This window comes from Schistocerca cancellata, chromosome 1 (genome assembly GCF_023864275.1).
Source record: "Schistocerca cancellata isolate TAMUIC-IGC-003103 chromosome 1, iqSchCanc2.1, whole genome shotgun sequence".
NCBI classification, from domain to species: Eukaryota; Metazoa; Arthropoda; class Insecta; order Orthoptera; family Acrididae; genus Schistocerca; species Schistocerca cancellata.
The window spans coordinates 612,554,973-612,573,815 of NC_064626.1; the positions used below are offsets into that span (position 1 = coordinate 612,554,973).

The 18,843-nt window shown below is 38.3% G+C and overlaps 1 protein-coding gene across 2 annotated transcripts in view; it reads left to right on the top strand.

Annotated features, from left to right (window-relative positions):
* Positions 1-18,843, top strand: part of LOC126182828 (density-regulated protein homolog) — a 45,405-nt gene that overhangs the window by 26,337 nt on the left and 225 nt on the right. For both annotated transcript variants that reach the window (XM_049924882.1, XM_049924883.1), the window contains exons 4-5: positions 5,189-5,365; positions 18,687-18,826. In XM_049924882.1, coding sequence (XP_049780839.1) covers positions 5,189-5,365; positions 18,687-18,826 — 317 coding nt within the window. The remainder of the gene's footprint in view (positions 1-5,188; positions 5,366-18,686; positions 18,827-18,843) is intronic.

Sequence of the window (18,843 nt, forward strand, 5' to 3'; positions counted from 1 at the left end):
ACAATGTGCAGAAGTCCCATCATGCTGGATGAACATACGCATTCTTGTAGTCAAAAGAATCTCTCCCAATAAAGCTGGAAGCCCATTTTCAAGAAAGTGTAGATAACGGGGTTCTGTAAGACGATGCGGTAACACAACAGGCCCAATCAACTGGTTGTCTATAAAACCACAACACACATTTACAGAGAAGCATTCTTGAAAATGTGTCTCCACAGCAGTATGTGGGTTTTCTTCGACCACTGATGTGAATTAAGAGTGTTATTGATGCCATCGCAAGTGAAAGTGGCTTCGTCAGTGAAGAGTAAAAATGGGATTACTTGGCAGTTTTCAAGTATCCAATGACAAAATTCCAATTGTCTATCCTCATCTCCTGGCTAAAGGTTCTGAATGAGTTGTAAATTATATGGATGGAACCTGTGCATACGTAATGTTCGCCATACTCTTGTATGTGGGGCACAGATACATCCAGAAATTCTAGGAGTGCTTGTTGAAGGACTACGTTCTACCGACTGAATAATGTCTTCTACTTCACCCACAGTCTGTTCATTTACACTTTCATAAGCAATGTGACTGCTGGGCATTGTACCAGTCTCACACAGTGTATTAAACACGTAAGTAAACACTCCTGAATCTGGTAGTCTGCAGTTAGGAAATCCTACTGTATTCTCCACAAGCAGCATCAACATTTCCATTACAAAACCCATACACAGATACCATATCAGCATACTCAGTATTTGTAAATACATGTGACATGTTAACACACTACAGTACAGTAGACTTGGCCCACAAATCACAATGAATACTTCAATGTAAACTAATGCACAACATGAACATAAACACTCTACTGCTGACATTCAGTAAATATGACCATAGCAACCAGTGTACCAACACATGAAGTGAAAATACATTGAACCGAGCTATATCTCTGTACTCCATAAAATTGAAAATTGTTATACGGCATTTTTTTATTGCAATTTGTGTATACTACTACCTCCTAAAATGTTAACCATTCCTCCTGGAGCATCCTGTATCCTAAAATAAAAAAGAAAGCTTTTTGTAGTAGTTGAATATCTCATTGATCTTCCTGTCTCAGAGATAGCAAATTGTGTGTCATCCTGTCAGTTATCTCTGGCATTTTTTCAACATCTTTGTTACTTTGATATTTTTCAAATATATTTCATAGTGCAGAAAGACAAATTACAGTTTATTATGTTTTTGTTGATTTGAATTTTATGTGCCTCATTTCTTGACAAATCTGGAATATGAAAGCTTTAAGTGTACTCAAAATGGATATTAATTATATATGCATCTGCTTACTAGCAGCCAAAACTAGAACTGAACCTCACACACACACACACACACACACACACACACACACACACACACACACACACTCACTCACTCTTAAATCTGTTTATCGGCCCTGTTCTTGTTTTGACTGTTGGTAAGTACACTCACCTGTCGCAATACTGACTCTATGACTTATCATAGAAGATAGGTTAAGGAAAGGCAAACCTATGTTTGTCACATTTGTAGACTTGGAGAAAGCTTTTGACAATGTTGAGTGGAATACTCACTTTCAAATTCTAAAGCTGGCAGGGATAAAATGTAGTGTGAGAAAGGCTATTTACAACTTGTACTGAAACCAGATGGTAGTCATGAGACTCGAGGGGGCATGAATGGGAAGCTGTGATTGAGAAGGTGGTGAGACAGGGTTGTAGCCTATTCCAGATGTTGTTCAATCTATTGAGCAAGCACTAAAGGAAACAAAAGAAAAATTTAGAGTAGGAATTTAAGTCCAGAGAGAAGAAATACAGACTTTGAGATTTGCCAATGACATTGTACTTCTGTCAGACAACAAAGGACTTAGAAGAGTAGTTGAATTGAATGGACAGTATCTTGAAAGGAGGGTATAAAATGAACATCAACAAAAGCAAAATGAGGATAATGGAATGTAGTATTAATTAAATCAAGTGACGGTGAGGGAATCAGATTAGGAAATGTGACATCCTGAGTAGCAGATGAGTTTTGCTATTTGGGCAACGAAATAACTGATGATTGTTGAAGTAGAGAAGATATAAAGTATACATGGGCAATGGCAAGAAAAGTGTTTCTGAAGAAGAGTTTTTTTTAACATCAAACATGGATTTGTGTGTTTGAAAGTCTTCTCTGGAAGTATTTGTAGGCAGTGTGACCATGTATGGAAGTGAAACATGGGCAATAAATAGTTTAGTCAGAGAGAGAATAGAAGCTTCTGAAATATAGTGCTACAGAAGAATGCTGAAGAATAGATAGATAGATCATGTAACTAACGAGGAAGTGCTGCATAGCATTGGGGAGAACAGAACTTCATGACACAACCTGGCAAGAAGAAAAATCGGTTGGTAGAACACATTCTGAGGCGGCTAGGGATCACCAATTCAGAATTGGAGTGAAGCCTGGCAGGGTAAAAATCTTAAGAGGGAGACAAGAAATGAATACAGTAAGCAGATTCAGAAGGATGTAGCTAAAGTAGCTTCGTTTATTTTGTAAAATAAGTTATGAGATAGTGATTTTTATTTCCTATGCTGTATATGACTAACAAAGTAGCAAGGAAAAGTGTAAAATATCATAGTAGCTAAGAGGTTAAACCATAATCATAAATGTGGATGTCTGCTTAATAGCAAACTTTGTCACCATTGCTGTTATTGTTTAGTGCTTTTCTTACTACCCAAACTTCATATTCATAGAGATGAGAGTTTACTTCGCCAATTGACTTTACGAGCTTATTATTAACCAGCTCAATGAATTTCTGTACACTGTGTAAAATATTAATTTAAAAGACAGCTCAGGCACTACAGTCCTGCTTCATGCCTTCTATCACTGTTAACAATCTTGTATGATCTACGGTGTGCGGTGCTAAGTGTGTATGTAGTTGTTGCAAGTGAATTGTGTCAGATTTGAACACAAAAATGTTTAAAATGTGCTATTGCAAAACCTGTGTTCTTTTTCTTATGACATATCTCCCACAGCACATGATCTGCACGATATTTTCAGTACTTAACAAAATGATTTCACACCTGCACTCCCATCATTGAAGGGCTACTCCCCCTCTCCACACATCCAGCACACACTCATTTTACATGTGCTAGTGTGGTTTGGTGGCTGTGCTGGCTGTTGTATGATGTAAAAAGTTGCCAGCCAATAAGAGCTCACTAGACAGAAGTGGCCAATGTTTCCTTGATCGTGACTGAGCATATTCTTAAAGACTCTATGTTTAAATTTAAAAAGGTTGATAATTGACATTGTTGCTGAGTAGAGTAAATTGATAATACATGCAAGAAGAAGAGACTGAGTTAAAGAGGAGGCGGTGGCTGGGCCCCTTCGTCACATAATGGCATGGCCCGAAACACTTTGCATCGACTGTCCTGTTTTTTTTTTTCCCCCATTGCTGCCACAACATAGCAGTAGCTGTATCATAATTGCGTGGTGAAGCTAAATGTTGCAAATTGTGTGGATTTCCTCTCATGTCTCCTCTCTCCACAACAGCCAAAAATATTCTCTTAACTCTGTCACAACCGTGGTGTGAACTGTCTGTTTTTTGTGCCACTTATAACTCACTCAGTCACATCAAATGTCAGTACGAAGAAAACAGGACAACATCAAGTGAGGCATTGAGTAAGAACATAGAATCGAGTTAAACCTTACTAGGAAGAAACACAAAATCGGGGAATGTTTTTAGCATTGCTCTTAGTTGTTCAGGGGGCCAGTTAATTTATGGCATAGAATTGTGAAAAACAAAAGTCAGAGAACATAAAATTGAAGTTCCACTGTATACTCCTTGACAACTATTAAAAATAATTTCCAAGTGGATGCACTCCTCTCCCAAACTCTTCTGGAAAAGCAATGAGTATGGTGGACAGGGAGCACTACATAAGTAGTGTACAACAAGTTGAGAATTTTGGGTTGGATGGGGAACATGCTCAGACATGAAAGCAGTTAAGGCTATTGCTTGCATAAAGTGGTAAATCAGTGTTACAGTCCTGGTACGGCACGAATTTTCACACATCACTACTGAACTTATTTCAGTGCCTTTCTGTCATAATTTCTATTTCATTTTATCATGTATGTGTACAGCTGTGGATTGAGAATGGTTTGTTCTCTCTGACATGTCTGAAAAGAAAGACATCAAACAGATATAAAACTTCCAAGCTTTGCCTAACAGGCTCCACTGTGTCATTTGTGGTCGTCATGTTTGTTGATGTCTGTTTGATTGTCTCAACAGATCCTCTTAGTTCTCATTTCTTTACTTTGCTTCTCCATCTCATAGAATGGAAAAGAAAAATACACACACAAGCAACTCATACATTGACACTTGCATACCAGGAGAGATTGACTGCTATGGGATTCAGCACTAAAAGTTAAACATAAACGATAATACCACTCCTTCCCTAGTCAAACAAAAATATTCTAAAAAAAATTGCTATGGGCTTCATTTCAGCCTTACCTAGGCAGGAGCCTTATCTTATCAGAGGAGTTATATAGTCTAAATACACAAACTTCCCAATCAAAGCACTACATTTGGGGCAACCATGTATTCTTAAATATTAAAAGCACCCTACGCGTAGGTTTGCCACCTCATAGGAAATGGTTGATATGTTGTTGAGCATCTTTAATGACATGGGCTGCTGCAGAGAATCCATTATATATGTGTAAACGATAGGTGCAGTTGTCGTGCATTACATAATGCTTGTGTGCAGGAATTACTCCGTGGGTAGGTGTAATATCAGACTACCTCAAGCGAACCTAAAAAACTATGGCAGGTGCGGTATAATGTATCTGTGGTGCATTCTCTTTGTGTCCTTCCTTCCTGGTGATTTCAGCTGTTGTACATTTCTTTTACTAGTGCTGGTCACACACACACACACACACACACACACACACACACACACACACACACACACACACACACACACACACGAGAGAGAGAGAGAGAGAGAGAGAGAGAGAGAGAGAGAGAGAGAGAGAGAGAGAGAGAGCGGGGGGGGGGGGGTATATGTACTCTTTGTGTCAACTCTTCAACTCTTAATTGACTTGCTTGCAGCTTGTAATTAAATGCCCAAAATTTTAACAATATTGCACATTCATTCCAGGATTTATTTTACCAATGACTCTGGCTTTGTCATTTTTGGTTAATTTTCTTTATTAGGTGACAAAGATGAAAATGAACCTGGGGGAGAAGAAGAGAAAAAGCGGCAGAAAAGAGGTGGAAAGGCTTTGATGAAAGCTAAAAAGAAGGAAGATGGCCCAAAACAAGTTTGTATTTCTCGTGCTCCTCGTGGAAAAAAGAAGTCTGTAACTGTTGTTACCGGTCTAAGCACATTTGGTAAGAAAACTTCATTATCTTCAGTACGCATAGAATCGCAATGATGTTATTATTTCATTAAATCAAACTGTTAATAACAGAGAAGATTGTTGCATATAGAATTATTTTGCGGACTCAGTTGACTCCAGACTTCATAAACATTCTCTAACACGCAATTAATACTCCTGTGAAGGTTAGTTCTTCAAACATATCTGTAGTGCAGTCACATCCTCTCATCTGTACATATATGAGCCCTCTGTAGAAATCACTTGCAGCCACCCATAGTTGTTACTTCCTGTCCTCATTCATCCAGAACATTATTATGTCTTCAGTCTTTCAGTTGGGCATTTGCTGTGTAGTGGATCACTTTCATGATGCCTTAAGAAGAAGAAGAAGCAGAAGAAGTTAGCACCAGTTTTGCTTATGGCCCTTCTAAAAAATAATTCAGCCATATATAAGGAACAGTAGAATGAGAATACCCTCAACACAATGCCAGTTATTCCTCCAAAGAATGCCAGCCCATGTTAATATACTGCTGCTGATTTGAAGCTCATAGCAGATGCCCTCTGCAAAGGCTAGGTGTGAGGTCTGTCCCGTGTATCCCTCTGTCATATAATAGTTGCAATTTATTATTGGAGTAGAAGCAGAACAATGTGCCAAACCTTGCTAACAACAATTCTGGTGCTTCCTATGTGGATATGATTACAAGGCAACTGTTGTAACTCATAAGCAGATTTTACCAAACTGTGATTGAAGTCAGCTGAGAACAGTTTTTATTTTTACATGAATCTGAAACTATATTAAGGCATTTGTGGTAAGTATGGGTTGCAGGCAAAATAAAAATGCCATCAAATTATATGCATTTTGAGATTCAGCAACAGGCTGAGTATTAAAATGAAGAGTAAAAGTAGGACTGTAGGAGGTGTCGTTATAGTTCCAGGGGCTTTATACATTCTTACTGTTGTCGTCATCTTCAGTCCAAAATTGATTTGATGCAGCTCTTGATGCTAGCCTATTGTGTGCAAGCCTCTTCATCTCTTAATAACTACTTACCTGTACATCCTTTTGAAACTGCTTGCTGTATTTGTGCCTAGGTCTCCTCGTAAAATTTTTACTCCTAACACTTCCTTCCATTAACAAGTTGGCTATTCCTTGATGCCTTGGGATGTGGCTTATCAACAGATTCCTTTTTTTTAACTCGTGTTGTACCACAAATTTCATTTCTTCCCAATTCCGTTCAGTATCTCCTCATTAGATACACAATCTCCCCATCTAATCTTCACCATTCTTCCATAGCAACACACTCCAAAAGCTTCAATCCTCCTTTTGTCGGAACAGCTTATCATCCTTGTTTCACAGCTGTACAATGCTACGCTCCATATAAACACCTTTAAAAATTACTTCCTAATACTTAAATTTATATTCGAAGTTAACAAATGCATCTTTTTCAGAAATGCTTTCTTTGCTACAGCCAGTCTGCATTTTATATTCCCTCTCGTTTTGACTATTGTCAGTTACTTTATGACCCAAATAGAAAAAAACTCAACTTCTACCCTTAGTGCCCCATTTCCCAATCTAATTCCCTCAGTACCGCATAATTTAATTCACCTACGTTCCATTACCCTTGATCTGCTTATGCCAATAATCGACAAACTGTGGCTCGCAAGCCGTTTTGAGTGTGGCTCTCCCACAAAGTACTACGTTTGTGCATGCACAAACAGTCAAGTTGAAACTTTGTGGCCTACGTGTGTAAGACTAGAATGGTTTAAAATCCACAATTCCACGTGCCTCTGTGCTAAGCGCTTTCTCCTCTCAGCAGTTTCAGCACCAGCGGCACTTTCCTTTCCATTCTGCACATTTAGGGGCCTCGAAGGTTCAGTCTGCCTGTAAGCATGGCATAGGTGGTGGTTAGTGCTAACTGTGCCCACAAATCACATGTAGGTGACAAAATTATCTACTTGAATTATAAAGTTACCTTTATTTTTGCAAAGAGCTGTAAACCCTAGAGGTACTTTTTGTCATAAATTTAAGAATTGAAATTGTTTTTTGTTGGTGGCTGTGTTGTAATAAAATGAAACATTAATATTTTTTGTTAAAAAGGACAGCCTTGCGCAAAATACGATGTATTTCGTTTTTACATGCCCATACATGTTTTGACGCCTATGTGTCATCTGTGCATCAAATTTCTGTAAAATATCAAACAAAGTTCATAGTCATTTCTCTATTGTAGGCCTAAAAACTATAACATGTGCATTTTGTTTCGTTAGTTTTACTTTTTCATCTGAAAATTAATGAAATGTTTGATAATTTACAAAAATAAATTTGATTCACTGAAGATGACACACAGGTGTCAAAACATGTCTGAGTAAATAAAAAAGAAATACATTGTGTTTTCATTGAGACAGATTTTAACCCTTGAGTGGACACACCATTTTTCGTAACACTTGGTACATATGTAAAGAATTGCTGTCTTTTATATTACCAAGGTAGACTTGTATGAACAAAATTACAGTTTAATCTTAGTTTAACTAAACAATGATAAACTACCACTGTATGAGCTAACAATATTATGAGAAGGATAGTTGCTACTTGCCATACTTGCGCCCCCCCCCCCCCCCCCCACACACACACACACACTCTCTCTCTTCGCTGCATCACTCCGTTGCTGCACACAGGTGTTACCACACAGTAATCACCCACTTGAAGCATTAAACAGCGCAGTTGCATCAGATCCCTGCGAAACGCTTAATTTATAATTAATTCTCTTGTAGGTAACTTCCTCATTGTGGGATTGTGCTGCTAGCTTGCAATCTATGCAGTGATTGTAATTTTTTTCTAAGCCAGCTTGCTATTTATTTTATATTACTATTTTCCAACTTGGATGTACGCAACAAAACTCGTTACCTTGTTGTTGTTGTTCTTGTTGCGGTCTTGGGTCCTGAGACTGGTTTGATGCAGCTCTCCATGCTACCCTATCCTGTGCAAGTTTCTTCATCTCCCAGTACCTACTGCAACCTACATCCTTCTGAATCTGCTTAGTGTATTCATCTCTTGGTCTCCCTCTACGATTTTTACCCTCAACGCTGCCCTCCAGTGCTAAATTTGTGATCCCTTGATGCCTCAGAACATGTCCTACCAACTGGTCCCTTCTTTTCGTCAAGTTGTGCCACAAACTCCTCTTCTCCCCAATCCTATTCAGTACCTCCTCATTAGTTATGTGATCTACCCATCTAATCTCCAGCATTCTTATGTAGCACCACATTTCAAAAGCTTCTATTCTCTTCCTGTCCAAACTATTTATCGTCCATGTTTCACTTCCATACATGGCTACACTCCATACAAATACTTTCAGAAACGACTTCCTGACACTTAAATCTGTACTCAATGTTAACAAATTTCTTTTCTTCAGAAACACTTTCCTTGCCATTGCCAGTCTACATTTTATATCCTCTCTACTTCGACCATCATCAGTTATTTTGCTCCCCAAATAACAAAACTCCTTTACTACTTTGTGTCTCATTTCCTAATCTAATTCCCTCAGCATCACCCGACTTAATTTGACTACATTCCATTATCCTCGTTTTGCTTCTGTTGATGTTCATCTTATACCCTCCTTTCAAGACACTGTCCATTCCGTTCAACTGCTCTTTGAAGTCCTTTGCTGTCTCTGACAGAATTACAATGTCATCGGTGAACCTCAAAGTTTTTGTTTCTTCTCCATGGATATTAGTACCTACTCCGAACTTTTCTTTCCTTTCCTTTACTGCTTGCTCAATATACAGATTGAATAGCAATGGGGAGAGGCTACAATCCTGCCTCACTCCCTTCCCAACTACTGCTTCCCTTTCATACCCCTCGATTCTTATAACTGCCATCTGCTTTCTGTACAAATTGTAAATAGCCTTTCGCTCCCTGTATTTTACCCCTGCCACCTTTAGAATTTGAAAGAGTATTCCAGTCAACATTGTCAAAAGCTTTCTCTAAGTCTACAAATGCTAGAAACATAGGTTTGCCTTTCCTTAATCTTTCTTCTAAGATATGTCGTAGGGTCAGTATTGCCACATGTATTCCAACATTTCTACGGAATCCAAACTGATCTTCCCCGAAGTCGGCTTCTACCAGTTTTTCCATTCGTCTGTAAAGAATTCACATTAGTATTTTGCAGCTGTGACTTATTAAACTGATAGTTTGGTAATTTTCACATCTGTCAGCACCTGCTTTCTTTGGGATTGGAATTGTTATATTCTTCTTGAAGTCTGAGGGAATTTCGCCTGTCTCATACATCTTGCTCACCATCTGGTAGTTTTGTCAGGACTGGCTCTCCCAAGGCTGTCAGTAGTTCCAATGGAATGTTGTCTACTCCCAGAGCATTGTTTCGACTTAGGCCTTTCAGTGCACTGTCAAGCTCTTCACGCAGTATCATATGTCCCATTTCATCTTCATCTACTTCCTCTTCCATTTCCATTATATTGTCCTCAAGAACATCGCCTCTGTATAGACCCTCTATATACTCCTTCCACCTTTCTGCTTTCCCTTCTTTGATTAGAACTGGGTTTCCATCTGAGCTTTTGATATTCATGCAAGTGGTTCTCTTTTCTCCAAAGGTCTCTTTAATTTGCCTGTAGGCAGTATCTATCTTACCCCCAGTGAGATAAGCCTCTACATCCTTACATTTGTCCTCTATCCATTCCTGCTTAGCCATTTTGCACTTCCTGTCGATCTCATTTTTGAGACGTTTGTATTCCTTTTTGCCTGCTTCATTTACTGCATTTTTATATTTTCTCCTTTCATCAATTAAATTCAGTATCTCTTCTGTTACCCAAGGATTTCCACTAGCCCTCGTCTTTTTACCTGCTTGATCCTCTGCTGCCTTCACTATTGCATTCCTCAAAGCTACCCATTCTTCTTCTACTGTATTTCTTTCCACCATTCCTGTCAGTTGTTCCCTTATGCTCTCCCTGAAACTCTGTACAAACTTGTATACTTATAAACTTGTACTACTGTAGTAGGCGTGGGCTTCGTGTCTATCTTGGCCACAATAATGCGTTCACTATGCTGTTTGCAGTAGCTTACCCACACTCCTATCTTTTTATTCATTATTAAACCTACTCCTGCATTACCCCTATTTGATTTTGTAGTTATAACCCTGTATTCACCTGACCAAAAGTCTTGTTCCTCCTGCCACCGAACTTCACTAATTCCCACTATATCTAACTGTAACCTATCCATTTCCTTTTTAAAATTTTCTAACCTACCTGCCCGATTAAGGAATCTGACATTCCACACTCCGATCCGTAGAATGCCAGTTTTCTTTCTCCTAATAACGAGAGATCCAAATGGGGGACTGTTTTACCTCCAGAATATTTTACCCAAGAGGACGCCATCATCATTTAATGATACAGTAAAGCTGCATGCCCTTGAGAAAAATTATGGCTGTAGTTTCCTCTTGCTTTCAGCCATTCGCAGTACCAAAACAGCAAGGCCGTTTTGGTTAGTATTACAGGGCCAGATCAGTCAATCATCCAGACTGTTGCGCCTGCAACTACTGAAAAGGCTGCTGCCCCTCTTCAGGAACCATACGTTTGTCTGGCCTCTCAACAGATACCACTCCGTTGTGGTTGCACCTGCGGTACGGCTATCTGTATTGTTGAGGCACGCAAGCCTCCCCACCAACGGCAAGGTCCATGGTTCATGGGGGGAGTTCAGAGTCTTATTCCGTTGCAAAATTGGGGTGGCTCAAATTTCTCCATAAAACAATAGGTGCACCTAGTTTCAATTTTAATTTATGTGGCAGATTTCCAGGTGGCTTCAATGAAGTAGAGTAATGCACTGCTTTATCTCAATCTGAAGTCTAGTTTACACTAAGACAGTGGCTTGTGCCACTCGTTGCATGCAAATGGTTATGTGTATGCCTATAGACGCAGTGCCGTCAGTGTATATTTGTTTCATCATTTCCGAGTGCTGTATATTCTGGTGTAAATGAAAATTTTAGCAACTGTATGAGTTGTGGCAGAGTTAATGCTTCTTTGCGTGAAAAGATTAAAAGACTTAAGAAACGTATTTGGTTTCGAGACTGGATCAAGAAAAGGCATCAGCTCCGTTGTTCAGCAACCTAAAAGTTATTTTAATTATCTTAGACTGCCACCAGACCAGTTCACATTTCTTTTAAATACAGTTAACAACGCAATAAGGAAAGAAGATACTGTAATGTGGGAAGAGAATGTTGATATTAGAATTTATCAGCCAAGGGTATGAAGCATAAATGCGGCGGGGGCTGATCATGCAAAGCTGCAAGCAGTCAGCACTAATTATCCAAAACAAGCTGCATTAACAAGAGATTGATTTTCCACCTACTTTCTTACAGATGGAGCTGTACCTTGGCAAAATTTAAGTGTTTAAAAATATATATCAGATATGTCAGTACTACATGTTGTGAATGTAAAGCACTACTCTGACTCTTTAAATAAATCAGTATTCAGTAAAGTTCAATTCAGCTTACCAGATTTTTGCCCTGTACAGTTTCCCTAAGAAAACGAACCAGCCAACTTGAACCACAGGATTTTTGTCTTGTAGATGTGGGTTACTCCACCGCCATATGTTTCGCTTGCCCACATTTTTCTTTGTTTGTTTGTTTGTATAATATTCCTAATTAAATGTATTGTGTGCTGTCACTCAATTGTCAGTCCTTCGGTTATCATATCACGCAGGATGGCCACAAGTGCAGCAACATGGCGCTGCCTGTTTTTGTAGTCAACAGCATTGAAATTCCCCCAAACAGCTATGCATAGCATAGATGTCCACAAAGCAAAGTATTTCTTCGGTTCTCCACTTGGTATTTCAACTTGTTCACTCTATACTGACACATGTAACATCAAAACTTGGGCAAGTAGTGTCGCCAAAGTTGCAATGAGCCGAAACTGCCTATTTTCACTGACGAGTTGCACAAATGCGCATCCTGCATGCTGTTGCATGCAACCCAGTGTTGCCGTGTAAACTAAGTTTAAGACTGTGTCAACAGAGTATTAAATTTGTGGCGGGGCCTCAAACTCTGATGTAATCAAATCAGTTAGTTTATTGACATTCATTTGTAGGTGACAATATAGCCCTTTGATGAAACTGTCAAGTGTCTTAGTTGGCACATTATGAATATTTGGGCATCCTATTTCAGTTAAGAGACATTTGGTACCAGAACAAAAACAGTATTAATATTTATTTTTATTGCTTGTTGCTTTGAAATTCACAATTTTCTATTTTGAGTAAGTTATTAGCAAAGTGTATATTATCTTATCTGGAAGATAGAACTCTCATAATAGTTTTAAGTTGCACTTTTACTATGTGCAGCCATAGATCATTATCTTTACAATGATGGCTTGACTTCTTCTGCACTTGTCCCCCTTTCGATTACTGGTGAAGTTTGACAGAAATCTCAGTGAACAAAACAGTGCAGCCACCCATAGGACTATTGCTGTTACACAAGTCTGGCATTGTTTTGTCGAGTGCTTCAATGGATATTTTATGGGACATCAAAATATCATCCCAGACAATCGAAGTGCAACCCTGCCTCAATTTACCAGTATTGCTTTGCTTAAAAACATTACAGACGCTGGTGTCGCCGCCGTAACATTTCTGGGGAAATTTGAATGCGGAATGTGCAGTTCTACTGCCTTCATAAAGTGTGATTGCACTGCCAGATGATGCCACAGCAAGGGCAATTTTTCCACCAGATCTGACTTTTGTGAATATTAGATTAATTACAGATGTCGTGCCAGTTTCTCCAGGTGCAAAAAAAAAAAAAAAAAAAAAAAAAAAAAACTCTTCATTGTTGTTGATTGATGACATTACAAAGTTGTAACCATTTTTTGCTTGTGGTTCAAACAACACTCGTCTTGAACAGTCTGAAACAGTTGGGAAATATCATAGTTTGTTTCTCACAAATAATATGTATTTGGTTGACAGATTTAAATTTGTTGGTAAAGAAAGTCTGAAATCTGTTATGTATTTGCCTGGTAGAGAATGAACCTCTTCATTCAATTCAAGTACAGGTCCAGCAAAAATATTTTGGTTGTAATCATATCATCTGAAGAGAGTTCTTGTCATTGACAATGCAATATGTCTTGAGCCATGCTTTCACAGTAATTTTGCCAAAGGTGCATCTGGTCAGTAATTGCACAAAATGATATGATGACAGCAATTAAATGTCTGAATGATTTGCTGTACAGCATATTGCAGCTTCAGATATCATATTTCCAGTGAGAATCGTCTTCTAGTAGACCCACAACTTTGCACGCGCCTTGGAAAGCATCATATGTCACACCTTCTCAGTACTTAGCATGTAAAAGAAGTAGCCTGTTAACAACATGGGTAACATTCTCAAGTGAAAGCATTTGCTGCTATAAGGGTGAACACTGCCAGGAGCATCTGTTTTCTAACGTCAGTATGACCTTCAACCAATATACCTTGGTTCCATTGATGGAATGTTTTGATTCCATGTACAGTGGCCTAACTGAAATTGTTGCTCTTCTTTTGTCAACTGCTAGGTAAATGTAGCTTGAGCGCTGCCTTTGTTGATGTACTTTTTGACATTTTATCAATTTCACAGAACTACACAGTTCCACATTTATGTGCACATTATATATTTTGAGTAAAAGTTTATTATAGGCACCACCCATCTATTGTCAGTTTCATAGTTTTGGATCAGTAACCTGTAGTCCACCTTCCTCAGGAGACAATTGTCTGTATTTTGGATGTCCATCATTATCAGCAGATATAGGACTGAAAGAATTTTGGAAATTTTGTTGAACATTTTCCTTCATTAATGCACATCCCATTAGGATTTAAAGCTCCACATGGGCCATAAACTGTGTGTCTTACCACAGTGTCATAAAGTACTGGGTCTTCTTCATTTGGTACCTATGCTGTGATTACAGTGTCGATTTTGTCTGGCCTGATTTTATTGATGACTCATAGAAGCAGATATATGTATTGCAATCCATATTTTTGCCATTCAACTGTGTATATGTGATAGCATGGAGGACCAAAGATATGATCTTTATGTACGAAAAATAGTTTCTGCAATTTTAAATGAAACACTTTATTAACTCTGTCATACCTGTCTTGGGGTGGTACATTAAGGCATATGTTACACTGAACCTCTGGCCAGTTCAGATTGCGAACTGTTGTGATGAAAAGATCAGGTTTTCAATAATTTTTTTTCCCTCCACTGTGTCTTTTTGTGTATACATTGTTTGCTTCTCCAATAAAAGTTGGTGGTAGTCCAACATAATTGCTTCGTTCATATGAAAGAAAGGCATCCTGCAAGTGAACATAATTTTTAGGGCACAGTTTTGATCGATTGAATTGTGTAAATGTTTTATGTTCTGGTGTGATTTTAGTGTCTTGATCAACTAAATTTTGATTAAGTAACATATTGCCTCTAAATAAAACAGTAAAATTGTCCTTGTGCTCCATTATAAGATATCAATAATGCATGAAACTTCATTTTCTGTAGTGAAGCCTTAGCAACAGGACCAACTTGAGGGGTATCAATGAGTTTCCATCCCTACATTGACTTAACATCAAGGGATTCTGTAGGCTGTCGTAGGATTGATGTAACTCTGAATTTTTTTGAGATTATCATCAAGACTTTGTAGCGTGATATACTTTTTGTCGAATTGGTATACAGCAATCACAATCTCTACTTTGTTGTTGACAGAGCATTATAATGATAATAAGCAACTACACTGTAATCTGGGATATTAGGAGGAACACATTCCATAGCAGTTTTGAAAGACTGTATGTGTACATTGTGTGAATGTAAAATACCTCGAAGTGATGTGACTAATGTGTGTCCTATCTTGAATTGTTATTACTTCATGTAGCTGCATGCGTCTTAGGATAGGCAATGAAGTAAATCTGCAAAAATTTGTGGTCATCAGCATGATAATGGAAGAAGACTGCCTGTCAGGTGGTAAACCTGACCCTGCACTTAAAATGTTGGTATAAAACCACTTGCTGACTGTTGAATGAGATCATTTGAAGTGCAATATTGTAATGGTAAAGTTTGGAATCTTTATGATTTGGGTGGCTTCTAGTAAGAGGGAAATTCAAAGGTTTTGGTGGTGTGATAAATTCTTCTAACATAACTTTACCGTTGGAGTAGTTTATACAGTTGCTCTCAACTTTCCATCACAAAACTGAGCAGTACTAACAACTGCTTTCCACCCCCTCTGTCCTATCATCTCCTCCACATTTTCATCTCCCACCATTTAGTTGCAGCTCTCAGCCAACACACCCGTCCATGTTTCCCTGCTGCTCTTCTTTTTTGTTCCTTTCTTTCCCCTCCTCCCTGCTCCACAACTTCCTATGCTGCACCTGTTGGCAGCCTAGACCCTACACACTCCACCTGACTGTGTTTGTCTCTCCCCCCACTTGTATATTACTATCCCTTCCCCTTCCCCATCCCTTCAATATCGCTGCTTGCATCCCATGTGATGTTGCATTCCGGCGTGAGATGGTGGAGTTCATGGTCGTGTGTGTGTGTGTGTGTGTGTGTGTGTGTGTGTGTGTGTGTGTGTGTGTGTGTGCTGTCGAAGGATGTGGGTGTCTTTTAATTGTGCCTGTCTGTGACTTGATGTGTCTTCCTTACACTAAATAGCAATATATCTTTTCCCACATTGTTAATATACCTACCTGGAGTTTCCATTGTTTGATTCATCATAATTAAGACAACTAGACAATGTGTACAAAATATTTATAAATTATATGCAAAAACCTTCCTGCTTATTCAGTGTATCTAATAGTCAAAACAGGTCAAGTTTCCTGCATGTACAGAAAGATGCAAGCATGCAACTTCAGCTTACATATACAGATATCTTGTTGTTGATGCAAGGAAGAAAACAGTGGAAACTTCAGGAAAGCTTTTCTTTTTCTGGTGCCTACACACCCACAGTGGTGCAGTCGTCTCTCCCCCTCCCTTCCTGGATGGAATATGTGTATCCCAGTTGCATGTGTGTAGTGGTACTCGTGCGAAAGTGCGTGAAACTGGAAATGTCCCCCAGGCTGTGGCTAAGCCATGCCTCTACAATATCCTTTCTTCCAGAAGTGCTAGTTCTGCAAGGTTCGCAGAACTTCTGTGAAGTTTAGAAGCTAGGAGAAAAGGAACTGGCAGAATGAAAGCTGTGAGGATGGGTCATGAGTCATGCTGGGGTAGCTCAGTTGGTAGAGCACTTGCTCATGAAAGGCAAAGGTCCCAAGGTCGAGTCTCGGTGCGGCATACAGTTTTAATTTGACAGGAAGTTTCAGTTTTCTAAATGTTTGTCAAGCTTATAAGTGACAAGCTTATAAGTGAGCCAGGACTTGGGTATCAGCCCTCATCATTAATCCGCTGGGAGGATTTGATCTGGGCCGACACATTTCCCTGTCCTGGAAGCAGCTTGTGAGATACACAACTATTTGGACAGGTCAAACTTCAAAAGAGTCAAGAAAAGTAAAGTTATGTGTTTAGTTGTTGGATGAAATCTTTAAACAGTGGATAGCTTAGGAGTACCCGAATCAAGTTAAAAACAATGGACCTACCTATATAGTAACATAAAACATTTGGCTTTCCAAAGAAATTCCTTCAGACACTGTCTATTCCATTAAGCTGATATTCCAAGTCCTTTTCTGCTGTCTCTGACAGAAATACAATGCCATCGACAAATCTCAAACTTTTCTCACAATTTTTCTTTGGTGCCCTTTACTGCTTGCTCAGTGTACAGCTTGAATAACATTGGAGACAGGCTACAACCTTGTTCTATTCTTTCTGAACTACTGCTTCCCTTTTATTGTCCTTAAACTCTTTACAACTACAGACTGATTTCTATAAAAGTTGTGAATAAACTTTTTCTTCCTGGATTTTACCCCTGCTACCTCCAGAATTTGTTTTTCTGTACATGAATATTATTTTTGAAGAAGTATAATGTATTTACATGATCTGACACTATACCACATGACTCTTGGTTAGTGTATGGTGAAATGAAATTATGGCTGTGGGAACTGCAATGAAAATCAGTTGTTTGAGGCTCAAAAAAAAAAAAAAGTGGAACATTATTTCTCAGATACTGTCTTGGCAGTGTTGCCTTTCCACAAAATATATAACCACTTCAATTTTGATAAAGGCTAATCGGAACTCAACAGAATTCTTGAAACGAGATCTGACCTAACAAAAGTTGTGACTGATGACAGAGCAAATTAGCAACAGGTCTATTATCTGTTTGCTTGAAACCCTAAATGTGTGAAAGTTTTTTTTTTTTGTTTATCATTAAATCTTTCAAAAATTCATTTTTTTATAAGAGAAGTTGTGTAAAATTGTATACTTTGTTGACTGTGAAGATGGTAGGAAATAATTGGCTTTAAAAGAACACCGCATCAGTTTACTCCATCCACCAATAGTTACAAAGTGTTTGTTTCCAACCAATTTCATCATACAAAAATAAAACATGCGAGTCAAAAATAGTTTTACTTTGGTGCTTCTGTATATTATTTTTATTCCCTGAGACTAAATAAGTATTTAAAAATGAAGTCACAACTGCAAGAAACTTCTTTTTTATGAGGTTACTGGTTTTGGTCTATTTTAGACCATCTTCAGACCGAACACCATGATGGTAGACGGTGGCAGTTATCAGAGCAGGAGCTACACTTCACGAATGCTAACTTTTCATGTTCATTTTTAAGTAATAACAAATCGCTGTTTCCAAGAGAAATGTTCTCAAAAATTACTAAATAAGTATTGTTATATATTCCAGTTATAGAATTATTTCCCCTTCAAATGCTCTAACAGAGGTTCTTAGTTCTTATCTTTGTAACTTATGTTTCATAGTAGTCACAAATTATTTCTGTTTATGAAGTCAGTATCCTGTGCAATTATGGGCTTTGTTAATCTCTGTGCCTCTCTTCCCTTCCTGCCACTAACTTTTTTCTTAACACTATTACTGAACATAATTATACTTTCTCTTATTGTGTGACATTGCACTACATTTTTTTGGTCTCTTCTGTCATTGTCCCTTCTACTCTCCTTTGGCACATTTTATGGTCCTCATTTACTTTAATTCTACCACAGATATGTTCCCTTTCTTTTCACTAGAATTCTGCCTATCCACCTCATCTACAAAATTTTAAGCAGCTGTAGTCAATGAGATGAAGAAAATAAACCATGTATAAGAGTGCCAAGGAGACCTACCATAATCTTTATTTTCTTATGTAGTATCAAGACGAACTACCAATTACACAATTTTATACTAATGTACACTGTAAGGTTAGTTTTAACTAGATGATCTTGTACTAAATTTTTATATTTCATTTTCAGACATAGATTTAAAAGTGGCTGCAAAATTCTTTGGCACAAAATTTGCATGTGGATCTTCTGTAACGGGAGAAGATGAAATAGTAATTCAAGGTGATGTTAAAGATGATTTGTTTGACATTATCCCAGAAAAGTGGCCAGAAGTAAGTTCATAATCAGC